We start from the raw sequence: 15,647 nt of genomic DNA, 5'->3' as shown, positions 1-15,647 counted from the left end.
ATCGCTCCAATGTTCACTTAGTACAGCAAGGAATGCTCCTCCCTGCTGTATAAAGCCACAACTGGGCTGAAACAATGGTACTACACTCTGCTACAAACAGACACACACAACTCTGCTACAAACAGACAAACACACACAACTCTGCTACAAACAGACAAACACACACAACTCTGCTACAAACAGACAAACACACACAACTCTGCTACAAACAGACAAACACACACAACTCTGCTACAAACAGACAAACACATACAACTCTGCTACATACAGACAAACACATACAACTCTGCTACATACAGACAAACACATACAACTCTGCTACATACAGACAAACACATACAACTCTGCTACATACAGACAAACACATACAACTCTGCTACATACAGACAAACACGTACAACTCTGCTACATACAGACAAACACGTACAACTCTGCTACATACAGACAAACACATACAACTCTGCTACATACAAACAAACACATACAACTCTGCTACATACAGACAAACACATACAACTCTGCTACATACAGACAAATACACACAACTCTGCTGCTCTGTGGGGCCTGCACCCGCGGCTCGGCGGGTACAGCACCCGCGGCATCGGCGGGGGGGGGGATTAGCAGGGCATACATCTGGGGGGTTAGAAGCAGCTCACCGGGGCCCATAATGGGCACAAGTCCCTCTGTGTTAGATATCTCCCCCATAGTGCTGCCCATGGCCCCTATATAGATCGCACAAGTCCCCCTGTGTTAGATATCTCCCCCATAGTGCTGCCCATGGCCCCTATATAGATCGCACAAGTCCCCCTGTGTTAGATATCTCCCCCATAGTGCTGCCCATGGCCCCTATATAGATCGCACAAGTCCCCCTGTGTTAGATATCTCCCCCATAGTGCTGCCCATGGCCCCTATATAGATCGCACAAGTCCCCCTGTGTCAGATATCGCCCCTAGGCTGCTGCCCAAAGTAAAATAAAACCCTCTTTCCTTATCTCCTGCAGCGCTGAGCTCCCTCCTGTCTGCTCCGTGCTTCTGTTCTTCCACTTCCTGGTTCTCAGTGCGGTCATGTGATCAGCACAGCAGACTGAGATCTCTGCCTGATCACAGTGGAAGCAGGGACACGGGGAGAAACGCTGCAGGGGGTAAGTAAAGCTTTTTTATTTTAGAAGGAGCAGCAGCCTGGGGGCCAAATCTAACACAGGGGTGGGCATGTGCGATCACACTGGGACGTAGGCTCATATACTATGCACCGCTGCCCCAGCCCCTCACTGCGTGCGATTTCAGCACCATTGGAGATGGACAGCGGCTGTGCATATTATATGAGCGGGTGCAGGAGATCAAAGGATGCAGGCCGCAGCGTTCCCCTGTGCTCTAGAGCTGCTGCCCCCACCTCCCCTGGACGCTGCAGTGTACATACACCCCCCCCCCCCCTCCCCCCCGTATATCCGGCGTATAAGAAGACCCCCCACTGTAGCCATTATTTTAAGGGGGTAAAAAGTCGTCTTATACGCCAGTATATACGGTATGTGTTTCTGCAAGGCCAATTGTATAAAGAATTGTGAAATGACTCTTTAAGATTTTTGGGGGTTTATAAACATGTTTTTATTGCACCAATGCTCAATTTTCTCATTACTTTTTTTTGGGGGGGGGGGGGGTGATAATATCATGTAATGTCCAGTCCAGGTATCCAGCTGGTTCTTCTACTATGGAGTCTTTGGCATCTTTTAACCTTTGGATATACCATGGCTTATTAGGAAGGAATAATCCTTGACTTGGGTTGTCTCAACTTAGCAAGGTAATATATATAGTATAATAATATTTATTCATTTATATAACGCCATTAATTCCACTTTACATCCATCAGCCACACTGTCCCCATTGGGTCTCACAATGTAAATTCCCTATCAATATGTCTTTGGAGTGTGGGAGGAAACTAGAAAACACGGAGGAAACCCACGCAAACAACTCCAAACAAATTCCTTGCAGATGTGAACCCAGGACCCCAGCGCTGCAAGGCTGCAGTGCTAACCACTGAGTCACTGTCTATCCATAGGAGTGCTGATCCCTGGTGTCATGGCTGTGTCTCTGTTTCTAGAGACTTGTGACAGGATCTGGAACAGAGTCTCTCTTTGCCATCTGGGACTCCTCATGAAATGTATTTGTGTTTCTTTCTTTTGGTGCAGAAAGTGTTCATGTTAGTCTTGCTGTCTAGCAGCTTCTGACTCATGGCCTCAGGTTTTCCGGTTAGTGACCACTCCCTTCCCCTATATATAGTCACATCTCCCAGTAGAGGGAGCCGGTTATACTAAATTCTTAATCTGAGACTTGTCCTGAAATTGGAAGGATCTGCTGAGCCCTTAATGCAGTGAGCAATTTAAGCTGCAGTCTTGGTGTCTGACTGCAGCCGTGAAGCTGTGCTTATCCTTATGTTGTTTCCCCTGTCTGTCGTACCTTCCCCTTTATGTTGTTTTAGTGCAATGGTGGGACAAGTGATCCTTACCTGCCAGCTCACTAGCCAGGGTATACTGCAGAGTTTCTCAGGGCTTCAGGTTCTTGCTCGGTGACAGGTGAGGACCCTGTATAGGGACTGACTTGGAGTGCAGGGTACAGTTGCTGACCCTGCACTCCAAGTCACCGTTGTTAAAGTGTCCAGTGTACCTCTTGTATGTCATGGTGAAACCTCTTTCTGTTGTGTGTCTCGCCTGCATGCCAGACCATCCCCAAGTCCAAGTGTGACACCTGGTGGTCTCACCGATCCCAAGAAAAGAGGCTCTAAAATGCCCCATTGGAATTTTGTACAGCACTAAGCTTGCAGCCGTCAAAGCATATTGGGAATTGTAGTCTTACAACTCCTGGAGTTGCTGCAATTGTGAATATTGGGGGGTCCCCACGCTAGATCTGCAGCGATCAGTTGATCACTGAGAAGAGGTTGTTTTGATAAGACATACCCTTTAAGAAGTGTCCATAATCAAGGTGGAAAAGTGAAAATAATTGTAATGCTACACTTAATAGGAAACACTTAAAATTCCACAGGTTCTTATAAAGTAATAGAAAATGAACTGCCAAATGGAAAATGAGCGTTCTCTGTGAACATAACCCTAGGTGAAAGCAATCTGTCCAGAAAAGATGCTGGCAAGAAACGCATTTGCTCTGTTACCGCTACAGGCAGGAGGGGCTGGCAATACCTACAATGACCACCTGCTCCAAATTAGCACAGACCTATCCGGGCAGCTGCGCTCGGCACATTATTAATGACAGTAATTATAGATGGGCGGAATCGCCAATAAAAAAAAATGAAATCTTCTGGGATAGATGGCAAAAAAGTTCTTCCACTCAGGGCTATTACCTGTAATAAAATGAAAGACACAAGTTACAACAGAACCGCTTCAGATATAGGTCTCAACACTAAAATAGGAGCAATCCGTCCACAACCCATGAAAATGAAGAATTTATTATACATTTTATGTATGTTTGATCATTTCAATATCACCATTGACTTGTGCACCGTTTTCTTTAGCATCTCGGCTCACAATTTTATAGTTTTTGAGGTTCAAGATAGACATAAGTCATCAAATTCAACCTATAATATACCCTCTTGATCCAGGGGAAGGCAAAAAGCCCTTAAGGTAGACACTAATTGCCCAATATTAGGGGAAAAGTCCACATACGGCAATCAAACTACTTCCCTGAATGAAAATTCCACCAGAGAATGAATGTGTAATATCATATATTTCAAGAAATCAATCAAGGCCCTTCTTTGACTTTTTTAGTGAGTCGACCATTATCATATCATGTGGCAGAAAGTTCCATAATCTTGTACTGAAAAGAATCCAGCCTCACTGCTCGTAATGTAAATAACACATAGTCTCACTGCTCTTACAGCAAAGAATCTGCAACTGTTATTATGATTAAACCTTTTCTCTAGAAATAGTAGATGCCCCCTTGTCCTCATCAAAGGCCTAGGTGTAAAAAGAATGTCATGCACAGAGTAAGGGGTACTTTGCACGCTGCGACATCGCAAGCCGATGCTTGCGATGTCGAGCGCGATAGTCCCCGCCCCCGTCGCACATGCAACATCTTGTGATTGCTGCCGTAGCGAACATTATCGCTATGGCAGCTTCACATGCACTCACCTGCCGTGCGACGTCGCTCTGGCCGGCGACCCGCCTCCTTCCTAAGGGGGCGGGTCGTGCGGTGTCACAGCGACGGCAGGCGGCCAATAGCAGCGGAGGGGCGGAGATGAGCAGGATGTAAACATCCCACCCACCTTCTTGCTTCCGCATTGCAGCCGGGATGCAGGTAGGATATGTTCCTCGCTCCTGCGGCTTCACACACAGCGATGTGTGCGGCCGCAGGAACGAGAAACAACATCGTACATGTCGCTGCACCGGCATTATGGAAATGTCGGACCCTACACCGATGATACGATAACGACGCTTTTGCACTCATTAATCGTATCAAAAAGGATTTGCACACTACGATATCGATTGCGACGCCGGATGTGCATCACTTTCGATTTGACCCCATCGACATCGCACCTGCGATGTCGTAGTGTGCAAAGCCCGCCTAAGAGATGTCCATATGTACCGCGTGATACATGCATTCAAACCTGCGGGCGTCTGACGCTTTACAAAAACACTAAAAACAAAGGCGGAACACTGGGGACAATAACAAAGGTGGGCACTATGGCTAGGGAGAGGTGTGGGGGGGGACACCTCCTTAACTCACCTCAAGTTGCTAACTGGGCTCAATCCCTCGCCGAGCCAGATACCTAATTCCTCTCTAGCCCTGCAAACACCCTGGCTAGGGAAATGGCCGGTGGGAGACACTAGTCCCACCGCTGCACTAATAAACACGGAGGGAAATGAAAGACAGACAGGGTGATAAACAGAAGGATACAAATACCAAACTTCATGGCCATTTTTCTAGTGCAGAAAAGTTGCAAATTTAGAAGCATGCCATAGATTCTGTAATGCTCACGGGTAGTAAGCGGGACAAGTGGACCCGCTGGGCTACAGGGGGACCCCGGGCCTACCCCTTAGTTTGAGGAACTTGACTAAGCACCCACCACGCTATGCTCTTGTCATTTGCATCCATGATTCTTTTAATGCATTCAATTTGTAAGGGCGTGAATATTGGATTGTCTAACCATGGCCATTCCTGAAACCTCTGCCTGACTACACATTGCACCTGCAGAGGACTCTGCAAAAGAAATGTAATAGTGTATGGCAGCAGCTCAAATAATGACCAACCATGTAATAAATTGACGGGAAAGATCTGCCATGGTGAAAGCTCTTCTAAGCTGCATTCTGCGGGTCCTGAGTTGAGAACCCTCATTTAGTTATTTGTAAGATGGGCATATAGTCAGCAGTTGTCTTTCTGGAACACCCTTTTAAGCTGCAATAAAAAAAAAATGATTTCTGCTGCAGGTTTCCACATTGACAAATCCACAGCAAATACTGCAATGGAAAAATGATCACCAAATTGAAGGGAATCTGGCAGCAGGTTTTTGCTACTTCATCTGAGAGCAGCATAATGTCGGTAAAGAGACTCTGAATTCAAGGATGTATCACATAGATTAGTGGCTGCAGCCATTCTGACACAGTGAAAGATTTTAAATTTTGTATGACGCAGAGCTCTGAGACCAGCCACTGCCCATACCAGACTTTCAGTGAACATTTCCAAAAAAAGAAGCTGCTAGTCACAGAAGGGGGTGGATTGGAGCTCACAGCTGCTGAGATCCATTAATGATAAAGCTAAAAGGCTTAAGTTAACATTGCAGGTAAACAAAAGAAAGACTTTGAGATAAGCAGGGCTGAAATGTCTGTTTTAACTATTGCAGCATGCTGTCTTCAGATAAATTGAATTGAATCCTGCTGACAGAGTCCTTTTAGGGTAAGTTCACACGAGGCGTTTTTCGGGTGCGTTTTTGGCCTCAAAACTGCATTACTTTGCTTCCCCAGCAAAGTCTATGAGTTTTCATTCTTGCTGTCCGCACACAACTTTTTTTTAAGCTGCGTTTTTGAAAAAAAAAAATGGACATGTCAATTCTTTCCTGCGTTCAAAAACGCAGAAAAACTCAGCCAAATACGCACCAAATCGCGGTAAAAACGCATGCGTTTTTTGCCGCGGGTGCTTTTTTGTGCGTTGCGCACACAAAAACGCAGCGTCAAAAAAACGCAGAGTGTGCACATAGCCTTAAGCAGATTTTGTAAAGGATTTCACTTCCGAAATGCTTTGATCATTGAAAAAGAGAAACTTTTTCTGATACTGGAGGGGGTGGATGAATTAATCAAAAACGTTCTGCCATTTTTCTAGTGCAGAAAAGTCGCAAATTTAGGAGAATGCCATAGAAGGAATAAGATTAGTGACTTTTTACTTTTCCAGCTACGTTTGAAAAGAGGACAAGAAGAGTGGGCTGAGCGAGGCGAGGGGGGGAAAGCCACTGGTGGTCAATCAGATTGACTATAATTTATGCCAGAAATTGTCATAACTTATAGCACAATATATTCCTGCTCCTATCTGACACAGATTTAAATTTTTGGCAGACGGCCTATATCTAATAATCTTTCCTACAAGAGAAGAAAACTAAGCGCTAATAGTGGAGGCTTCATTGGCCTCTATTTTCATATGTTTCTTATTTAATACAGCAGTATATACAGAGGATTATTCCACTGGAAACATATGTAGCGTATACATTTATTTTTCTTTAATACCTGTATGGACAGCAGCCTCTGTACACGCCGTGCACTGACACAAGCATCACTCAATGAGGTATGGTATTATTTTGAACAATGTGGAATTTATAATATAGCATTACGTAAGGGTTTTCCTTTTTTTCTGATCCTTACTTTCACACTTCGGGCTGCATCAGGATGAGCAGCTAACTTTCAAGTCTTTGGCACATTCTGGAGCTTCTTGGGAGTATCCAGCCAGTTCAGCCATTTGCTGCATTTGGAAAGGTCTCTGTAATACTTTCTGCAGTAGGTGAATCTGTGCGAGAATCAATAGTAATATCAAATTCAAGGTCTTAGGGGCACTTTGCACACTACGACATCGCAGCCGATGCTGCGATGCCGAGCACGATAGTCCCCGCCCCCGTCGCAGCTGCGATATCATGGTGATAGTTGGCGTAGTGAACATTATCGCTACGGCAGCTTCACATGCACTCACCTGCCCTGCAACGTCGCTCTGGCCGGCGACCCGCCTCCTTATTAAGGGGGTGGCTCGTGCAGCGTCATAGCGACGTCACACGGCAGGCGGCCAATAGAATCGGAGGGGCGGAGATGAGCGGGACGGAAACATCCCACCCACCTCCTTCCTTCCGCATAGCTGACGTGAGCCGCAGGACACAGGTAAGGAGATGTTCCTCGCTCCTGCGGCTTCATACACAGCGATGTGTGCTGCCGCAGGAACGAGGAACAACATCGTAACATCGGCATTTCCAAATTATGGAAATGAGCGACGCTACACCGATCATACGATTACGACGATTTTGCGCTCGTTAACCCTAGAACACGCAACCATAGAAATCAACCATAGAAAACAAGTAACCTAGCAGGCCTGCGAGGCCCCAGGTATGCGTTCTAGGGTTAATCGTATCAAAAAGGCTTAACACACTACGATATCGCCTGCGACGCCGGATGTGTGTCACTTTCAATTTGACCCCACCGACATCGCACCTGCGATGTCCTAGTGTGCAAAGTGCCCCTTAATGTCATCAATCACATCAAATAGGACCCTAGTAACATGTGGTTATTTTATATATATATATATATATATATATATATATATATATATACATACATACATACATATACACACACACACACACACACACACACATATACACTGAACAAATAAAAACACAACATTTTTGTTTTTACTCCCATTTTTCATGACCTGAAGTCAAAGATAAAAAGACTTTTTCTATGGACACAAAAGGCCTTTTTCTCAAAAATATTGTTCACAAGTTTGTCTAAATCTGTGTTAATGATCACTCCTTCTTTGCGGAGATAATCCATCCACCTCACAGGTGCGTCATATCAAGATACTGATTAGACAGCATGATTATTGCACAGGTGTGCCTTAGGTTGGCCACAATAAAAGACCACTCTAAAATGTGTAGTTCCACTGTATTGGGGGTTCTAAGAGGGTCACTAAACCAGTCAGTATCCAGTGTGACCACCATTTGGCTCACGCAGTGTGACATCTCCTTCACAGGTCAGGTTGTAGACTGTGGTCTGTGTAATGTTGGTCCTCTCCTCTTCAATGGCTGTGAAGTTGCTGGATATTGGAAGGAACTTGAACATGCTGTCATATACGCCGATCCAGAGCATCCCTAACATGATCAATGGGTGACATGTCCAATGAGTTGGCGGCCATGCAACAATTGGGATATTTTTAGCTTACACGAATTGTGCACAGATCCTTGCAACATGGAGCCGGGCATTATCAGCTGCACTATGAGGTGATGGTCAAGGATGAGGTACAACAATTGGCATCAGATTCTCATCACTGTATCTCTGTGCATTCAAAATGGCATCAATAAAATGCACTTGTGTTCATTGTCGAATGAACAACATACGACTGTCCATACCATAACTCCACCGCCACCATAGGCCACTCGATTCACAATGTTGACACCAGAAAACCGCTCACCCACACAATGTCATACACACAGTCTGCTAACTGCTTTGTACAGTGAAAACCGGGATTAATTCATGAAGAGAACATATTTATCCAATGTGCCAGGCGCCATCGAATGTGAGCTTTTGGCCACTAAAGTCAGTTACAAAAACGAACTGCAGTCAGGTGGAGATCCCCGATGAGGAGGACGAGCAGCAGAGGAGCTTCCCTGAGATATTCTTTGGTTTTGCACCGATTGTTGCAGCCGCTGTCCGGGAGGCCGGTCTCAGACGATCTTGGAGGTGAAGATGCTGGATGTGGAGGTCCTGGGCTGGTGCGGTTACACGTGGCCTGCGGTTGTGAGGCCGGTTGGATGTTCTGCCAAATTCTATGAAATGCCTTTGGAGACAACGTATGGTAGAGAAATGAACATTCAATTCACGGGCAACAGCAGCTCTGGTGACATTCCTGCAGTCAGCATGACAATTGCTCCCTCAATAATACCTGCTACATCTGTGGCCATTGTGCTGTGTGATAAAACTGCACATTTTATAGTGGCCTTTTATTGTGGCCAGCCTAAGGCACACCTGTGCAATAATCATGCTGTCCAATCAGGATCTTGATATGCCGCACCTGTGAGGTGGATGGATTATCTCCGCAAAGGACAAGAGCTACTCACTAACACAGATATAGACAAATTTGTGAATATTTGAAGAAAAAAAGGCCTTTAGTGTGCATAGATGAAGTCTTAGATTTTTGAGTTCAGTTCATGAATTTCTCACTAGATGTCAGTCATAACCCATTCAATCCACACAAGCAAAGAAATCAAGTCATAAATGTCCATAAATTTAGTGATGTGTAATAATGAGAAATAGTATTGAACACGATTACTGAAATGTATTTAATACTTCGTACAAAAGTCTTTGTCGGTAATGACAGCTTCAATATGCCGTCTGGATGGAGAAACTAGTGCATGCATTGCTCAAGTGTCATTTTGTTCCATTCTACCACACAAACACTCTTCACGTCCTGAAGGCTCTGTGAGCTCCTTCTATGAACTCTGAGCTTTCGTTCTTTCCATAAAGTTTCTATTGGATTCAGGTCAGGTGATCGGCTCGGCCATTCTAGCAGCTTTATTTTCTTTCTCTGAAACCAATTGAGAGTTTACTTGGCTGTGTGTTTTGGATCATTGTCTTGTTGAAATGTCCACCCTCGTTTCATCTCCATCATCCTGGTAGATGGCAGCAGATTTTTATCAAGAATGTCTTGGTACATTTGTCCATTCATCCTTCCTTCAACAAAGTTTGCCAGTGCCATATGCTGAAAAACAGCTCCCACACCATGATGTGCCCACCTCCAAACTTCAATGTTGGTATGGTGTTTTTGGGGTGATATGCAGTGCCTTTTGGTCAAAAAGCATGGTGTGTATTATGGCGTACAAAAAGAGTACACTTCTGGTCTCATCTGACTAGACTATATTCTCCCAGTATTTCCCAGGCTTGTCTAAATGTTGGTGACCAAACTTTAAACACGCTTGAACATGTTTTTTGTTCACCAGTGGAGTCTTGCGTGGTGAGTGTGCATACAGGTCATGGAGGTTGCATACATTACTTATTGTTTTCTTTGAAACCATTGTACCTGCTGATTCCAGGTCTTTCTGTAGCTCTCCACAGGTGGTTCTTGGACAACTCGTTTGATAATTCTTTTCACTCCTGTGTCTGAAATTTTGCAGGGAGCACTTGATCGTAGCCCTCTTTAGTAAAATAATGTTCTTTCCACTTCCGGATTATGGTCCCAACAGTGCTCACTGGAACCTTAAGTAGTTTAGATTTTTTTCTGTAACCAGTGCCAGTATGTTTTGCAATAATAAGCTTGGGAAGGTATGGAGACAGCTCACTTGTTTTACACCTCATGAGATGTTTCTTGTGTGGCACCTTGGTAATGAAACACCTTTTTATAGGCCAGCAGCTGAACCACCTGATACTATTTTTCCCTAAGTTGCAAAATTGTTTTTTAATTACTAATAGATTTCAGCTGGGGTCATCAATTTGCATGGCTTTTTGCACCTCTATATGTGTTTTTCCCTGTGTTGTTTCTCATTATTACACTGGCACGTCTCCAGGGCCTGGTCCGGTGACGTCTGCCCGAGTCACCAGGCGCCGCTATACTGTCATGTCTCTACCAGGGCCTGCTCCAGTGCCATCTGCCCCGATCACCAGGCACTGCTCTTCTCACATTGCAGGTTGTGCTGGTGATGGGGGAGAAGTCAGTTCCAGTGGCTCTGGTGGGCGGAGTAGCCGCACATTCACCAAGCTTTGTCTGGCTAGAACTTGCAGTACTGCTGACTGACTGTAGGGGTGTGTGCCTTCCAGCTAGTATCAGCTCCTACTTTAGCCTATGGGAAGGCACCACACCCTTTTTATATCCTTCAGTGTCCCTGGTTCCTTGCCAGAGATAGTATTGTGTTGCTTTGAGCCACATCCTTCCTGGTACTATGCACCTTGCACCTTTATGTCTCATATGACCTCGGCTTTGTTTATTGATGTCCCTCCTGCCTGCTGTTTTGTACCTCGCCTGACATCTCGGTTTGACCTCGGCCTGTCGACTATCATCATCTCAGGACTGCAGCCTACGATAGGCAGTGAACCCCTGGACCCTGCAGTAATTACAGATCCTTGTATAGGGGTTAAAGGGCCTCGAGGTCCTGCTTAGTAGGTGGTTTGCTGTTACATACACATAACTTAATTTCTGGACATCTATTGTCTGATTTCTTTGCCTGTGTGGACTGGATGAGTTTTTACCAACATCTGGTGAGAACGTCATGTCAGTAGCACCTTTAGAAATATATTTAATTAGAAAATTGGTGACGTGAAATACTTATTTCACCCACTTTACATATATTGCATATATAGTGTGTCCAAATATATTCTGTCCACCGCCATTAACTTTAGAACGGCGGCCGCTATAGGCATAGAAGTGGTGTCTAGGTGTAGTAAAGTAGCCATGTGCTACGCAATGAAACCACCTATAGTGCCACCTGGTGGAAAATAACGAATTGAGCATTTTTATCTCGAAAACCGAATGAGATAGAGAAAAAAAGTGAATTACAAAGTTGTAGGGCATCATCAATTCAATACAAATCGACACCTTGCATACAGAAATGCTATGATATGAAACCCATGATCCCCCAAAAACATTGAATTCTGGTCACGCATATGGCGCTCATTTAACTTTGATGCTCAAAGTGTCCACCGTCAGCTGCAATGCACATCTGGACTCTGGATAGCATACTGTATCTTGCTATATGGTAAGTGACACGTTTGCACAAGCATCTGTGATACGTCGTCGTAGGTCCTGCAATGTTGGTGGAGGGGTCGCATACACCTGCTGTTTGATGTGACCTCACAGAAAGAAGTCCAATGGGGTCAGGTCAGGTGAGCGTGGAGGCCACTCCACACAGCCACCATACCCAATGAGTTGTAGGAAGGTCTCCTTGAGGTATCGCTTCACGTCCGCAGCCTTGTGAGTTTTACACGTTCTAATCATAGCATTTCTGTATGCAAGGTGTCGATTCGTATTGAAATGATGATGCCCTACACCTTTGTAATTCACTATTTTTCTCTATTTCGTTCCGTTTTCGAAATAAAAATGCTAACTCCGTTGTTTTCCACCAGGTGGCGCTATAGGTGGTTTCATTGCGTAACGCTTGACTACTTTACTATACCTAGACACCACTTCTATGCCTATAGCTGCCGCCGTTCTCAAGTTAATGGCAGTGGACAGGATATGGGTGGACACACTGTATATTACCTACTGTATATTGCATACAGAATATAACCTCTATACACTGGAGTTTACACGCTCATTTTTCCCATACAAATCATACAGACATACATTTTCTGTAACACGCCTGCTGAAAAAATGATTTTTAATTTAGAATTTTGTCAAATAGAGTCACCAATTAAAAAAACAACAAAAAAACATGAAAAAGGGAAGGAAGAAAGAAAAAAAGGAAGAGAAAAAAAAAGGAAAAATTGAGTAAGGAGGGAAGAAAAGATGAAAGGAAAAAAGAAAGGGGGGAGTGAAAGAAGGAAGCAAGAACGAAAAAATAACGGAAGAAAAAGAAAAAAATGAATTTGAATTAGAAAAGAAGAAAAAAAAGGGGAAACAAAGAGAAAAGGAAGGACAAAAGGTACAGAAATAAAGGTAGAAAAGGAAGGGAAGGAAGGATCTCCAACTAACCTCTGAGAAGTCATTTTTTTCTGCCTTACGAACTGCAGATTCTGCCATCCAGTTCCGCAATATATATCTAGGGTTTGTAGCTAGAAACAAATAATGCAAGGTGTCAATTACAGCACAGAGAAGTGTTTTGCACAAGTTGTGGTTTGATGACATGATCCTCCACCAGCAGCCATTGTACAGGCAGGTGCGCTGGTCATTGTGTGAGGAAGGCTGCGCAAACAAGAAAAAGTGACCGACATCTAACAGAGAATCCGTCAGAGAGCGCAACCGATTTTTGAGCTCAAGTCATGGGGCACTTTGCACACTACGACATCGCAAGCCGATGCGATGCCGAGCGCGATAGTCCCCGCCCCCGTCGCAGCTGCGATATCATGGTGATAGCTGCCGTAGCGAACATTATCGCTACGGCAGCTTCACATGCACTTACCTGCCCTGCGACGTCACTCTGGCCGGCGAACCGCCTCCTTATTAAGGGGGCGGGTCGTGCGGCATCATAGCGACGTCACACGGCAGGCAGCCAATAGAAGCGGAGGGATGGAGCTGAGCGGAACGTAAACATCCCGCCCACCTCCTTCCTTCCGCATAGCCGGCGTGAGCCGCAGGACGCAGGTAAGGTGATGTTCCTCGCTCCTGCGGCTTCACATACAGCGATGTGTGCTGCCGCAAGAACGAGGAACAACATCGTAACATCGGTCATTCCAAAATTATGGAAATGACCGACGCTACACCGATGATACGATTTAGACATTTTTGCGCTCCTTAAATCGTATCAAAAAGGATTTACACACTACAATATCGACTGCGACGCCGGATGTGCGTCACTTTCGATTTGACCCCACCGACATCGCAGCTGCGATGTCGTAGTGTGCAAAGTGCCCCATAGTCATATAGAAACCACTGTCCCAATAGATCTTACTTTTCATCCGTTGTCTTCTTTTAAAATCAGAGTCATCAGGAAAACTAAGTAAAAAAAGAAATAACATTGAATATCAATTGGATTCATCTTGAAGAATGCATTATATACAGTTGAAACCAGAAGCTTACATACACTATCTAAAAAAAAAACTTTCCCGTTTTAGGTCAATTAGGAACCAAAATTATTTATTTGCCAAATGCCAGAATAATGAGACAGAGAAAGAGAATGTTATAAGGCATTTTTATTACTTTCTGTAAAGTGAAAAGTTTCCCTCCATTTCATTAGTATTTGGTCCCATTGCCGTTACACTGTGCGATTTGGGTCACACATTTTGGATCTCCTTCCACAAGCTTCTCACAATAGTTTGTAGGAATTTTGGGCCCATTTCTCCTGACAGAACTGGAGTAACTGAGCCATGTTTGTAGGTCACCTTGCTTGCACCGGCCTTTTCAGCTTTGCCCATAAATTTTCAACAGGATTGAGATCAGGGTATTATGATGGCCACTACAAAACATTGACTTTGTTACCCTTAAGCCACTTTGTAACCAGTTTGGCAGTAGCTTCAGGTCATTGTTCATTTGGAAGATTAATTTCCACACAAGCTTTAAGTTCCTGGCTGATGTCTTGAGATGTTGCTTCAGTATTGCCACATAATCTTATTTCCTCATGATGCCATCTATTTTGTGAAGTGCACCAGTCCCTCCTGCAACAAAACAACCGCATAACATGTCGCTGCTGCCCCCGTGTTTCACAGCTGGGATGATGTTCTTAGGCTGCAAAGCTTCTCCCTTTTTTCCTCCAAACGTAACGATGGTCATTATGGCCAAACAGTTCAATTTTAGTTTTATCAGACCACAGGACATATCTCCAAAAATTAAGGTCTTTGTTCCTGTGTGCATTTGCAAACATTAATCTGTTTTTTTTATGTTACTTTTGGAGTAATGGCTTCTTCCTGGCAGAGTGGCCTTTCAGCCCATGTTGATACAGTACTCGTTTCACTGCGAATAATGACACAAACTTACCACTTTCCGCCAGAATCTTCACAAGGTCTTTTGCTTTTGTTCTTGGGTTGATATGCAAATGTCTGACGAAAGCACGTTCATCTCTGATACGTAGAACACATCTCCTTCCTGAGCGGTATGATGGCTGGACATTCCCATCTTGTTTGTACTTGCGTATAATTGTTTGTACAGATGAGCGAGGCACCTTCAGGTATCTGAGATTGCACCCAAGGATGAACCAGATTTGTGCAAGTCCACAATTCTCTTCCTGAGATCTTGGCTGATTTCTTTTGACTTTCACATGATGCTACACAAAGAAATTGTGTGTTTCAGGTGTGCATTAAAATACATCCACAGGTGTGTCTGTAATTAACTCAGGTGTTGCCACTAAACCTATCAGAAGCTTCCAAAAACATGACATCATCATATGGGCTGTCCCATATTGTTTAAAGGCATAGTACTCAGTGTATGTAAACTTTTGACTTTACAGAAAGTAATAAAAATGCCATAAAACATTCTCTCTCTCATTATTCTGGCATTTGGCAAATGTAAATAATTTTGGTTCCTAATTGATCTAAAACGGGAAAGGTTTATTCTGATATCATGTCAGATAGTGAGAAAAACATGCAGATGTGTCTTTTTAGATAATGGATGTAAACTTCTGGTTTCAATTGTACTGCAGACTTAGGCGGGCTTTGCACGTTGCGACATCCCAAGCCGATGCTGCGATGTCGCACGCGATAGTCCCCGCCCCTGTCGCAGGTACGATATCTTGTGATAGCTGGTGTAGTGATAATTATCGCTATGCCAGCTTCACATGCACTCACCTGCCCTGCGACCGTCGCTCTGGCCGGCGACCCG

The 15,647-nt window shown here is 44.4% G+C and overlaps 1 protein-coding gene across 4 annotated transcripts in view; it reads right to left on the bottom strand.

Annotated features, from left to right (window-relative positions):
- Nucleotides 1–1,531: 1,531 nt before the first annotated feature.
- Nucleotides 1,532–15,647, bottom strand: part of LOC142244550 (protein nucleotidyltransferase YdiU-like) — a 119,687-nt gene continuing 105,571 nt past the window's right edge. For 2 of the 4 annotated variants that reach the window (XM_075316793.1, XM_075316797.1), the window contains 3 exons: nt 13,786–13,829; nt 12,870–12,949; nt 1,533–3,345 (listed from right to left, as the gene is read on the bottom strand). In XM_075316793.1, coding sequence (XP_075172908.1) covers nt 3,208–3,345; nt 12,870–12,949; nt 13,786–13,829 — 262 coding nt within the window. In that variant the 3' untranslated portion in view covers nt 1,533–3,207. Of the gene's footprint in view, nt 3,346–6,850; nt 6,993–12,869; nt 12,950–13,785; nt 13,830–15,647 lie in introns of all 4 variants that reach the window. The other 2 variants (XM_075316794.1, XM_075316796.1) reach the window with 2 other exon arrangements.

This window comes from Anomaloglossus baeobatrachus, chromosome 6 (assembly GCF_048569485.1).
Source record: "Anomaloglossus baeobatrachus isolate aAnoBae1 chromosome 6, aAnoBae1.hap1, whole genome shotgun sequence".
NCBI classification, from domain to species: domain Eukaryota; kingdom Metazoa; phylum Chordata; class Amphibia; order Anura; family Aromobatidae; genus Anomaloglossus; species Anomaloglossus baeobatrachus.
Note: the sequence above shows the minus strand (reverse complement) of the source record. Positions and strands in the feature narration are given on the sequence as shown.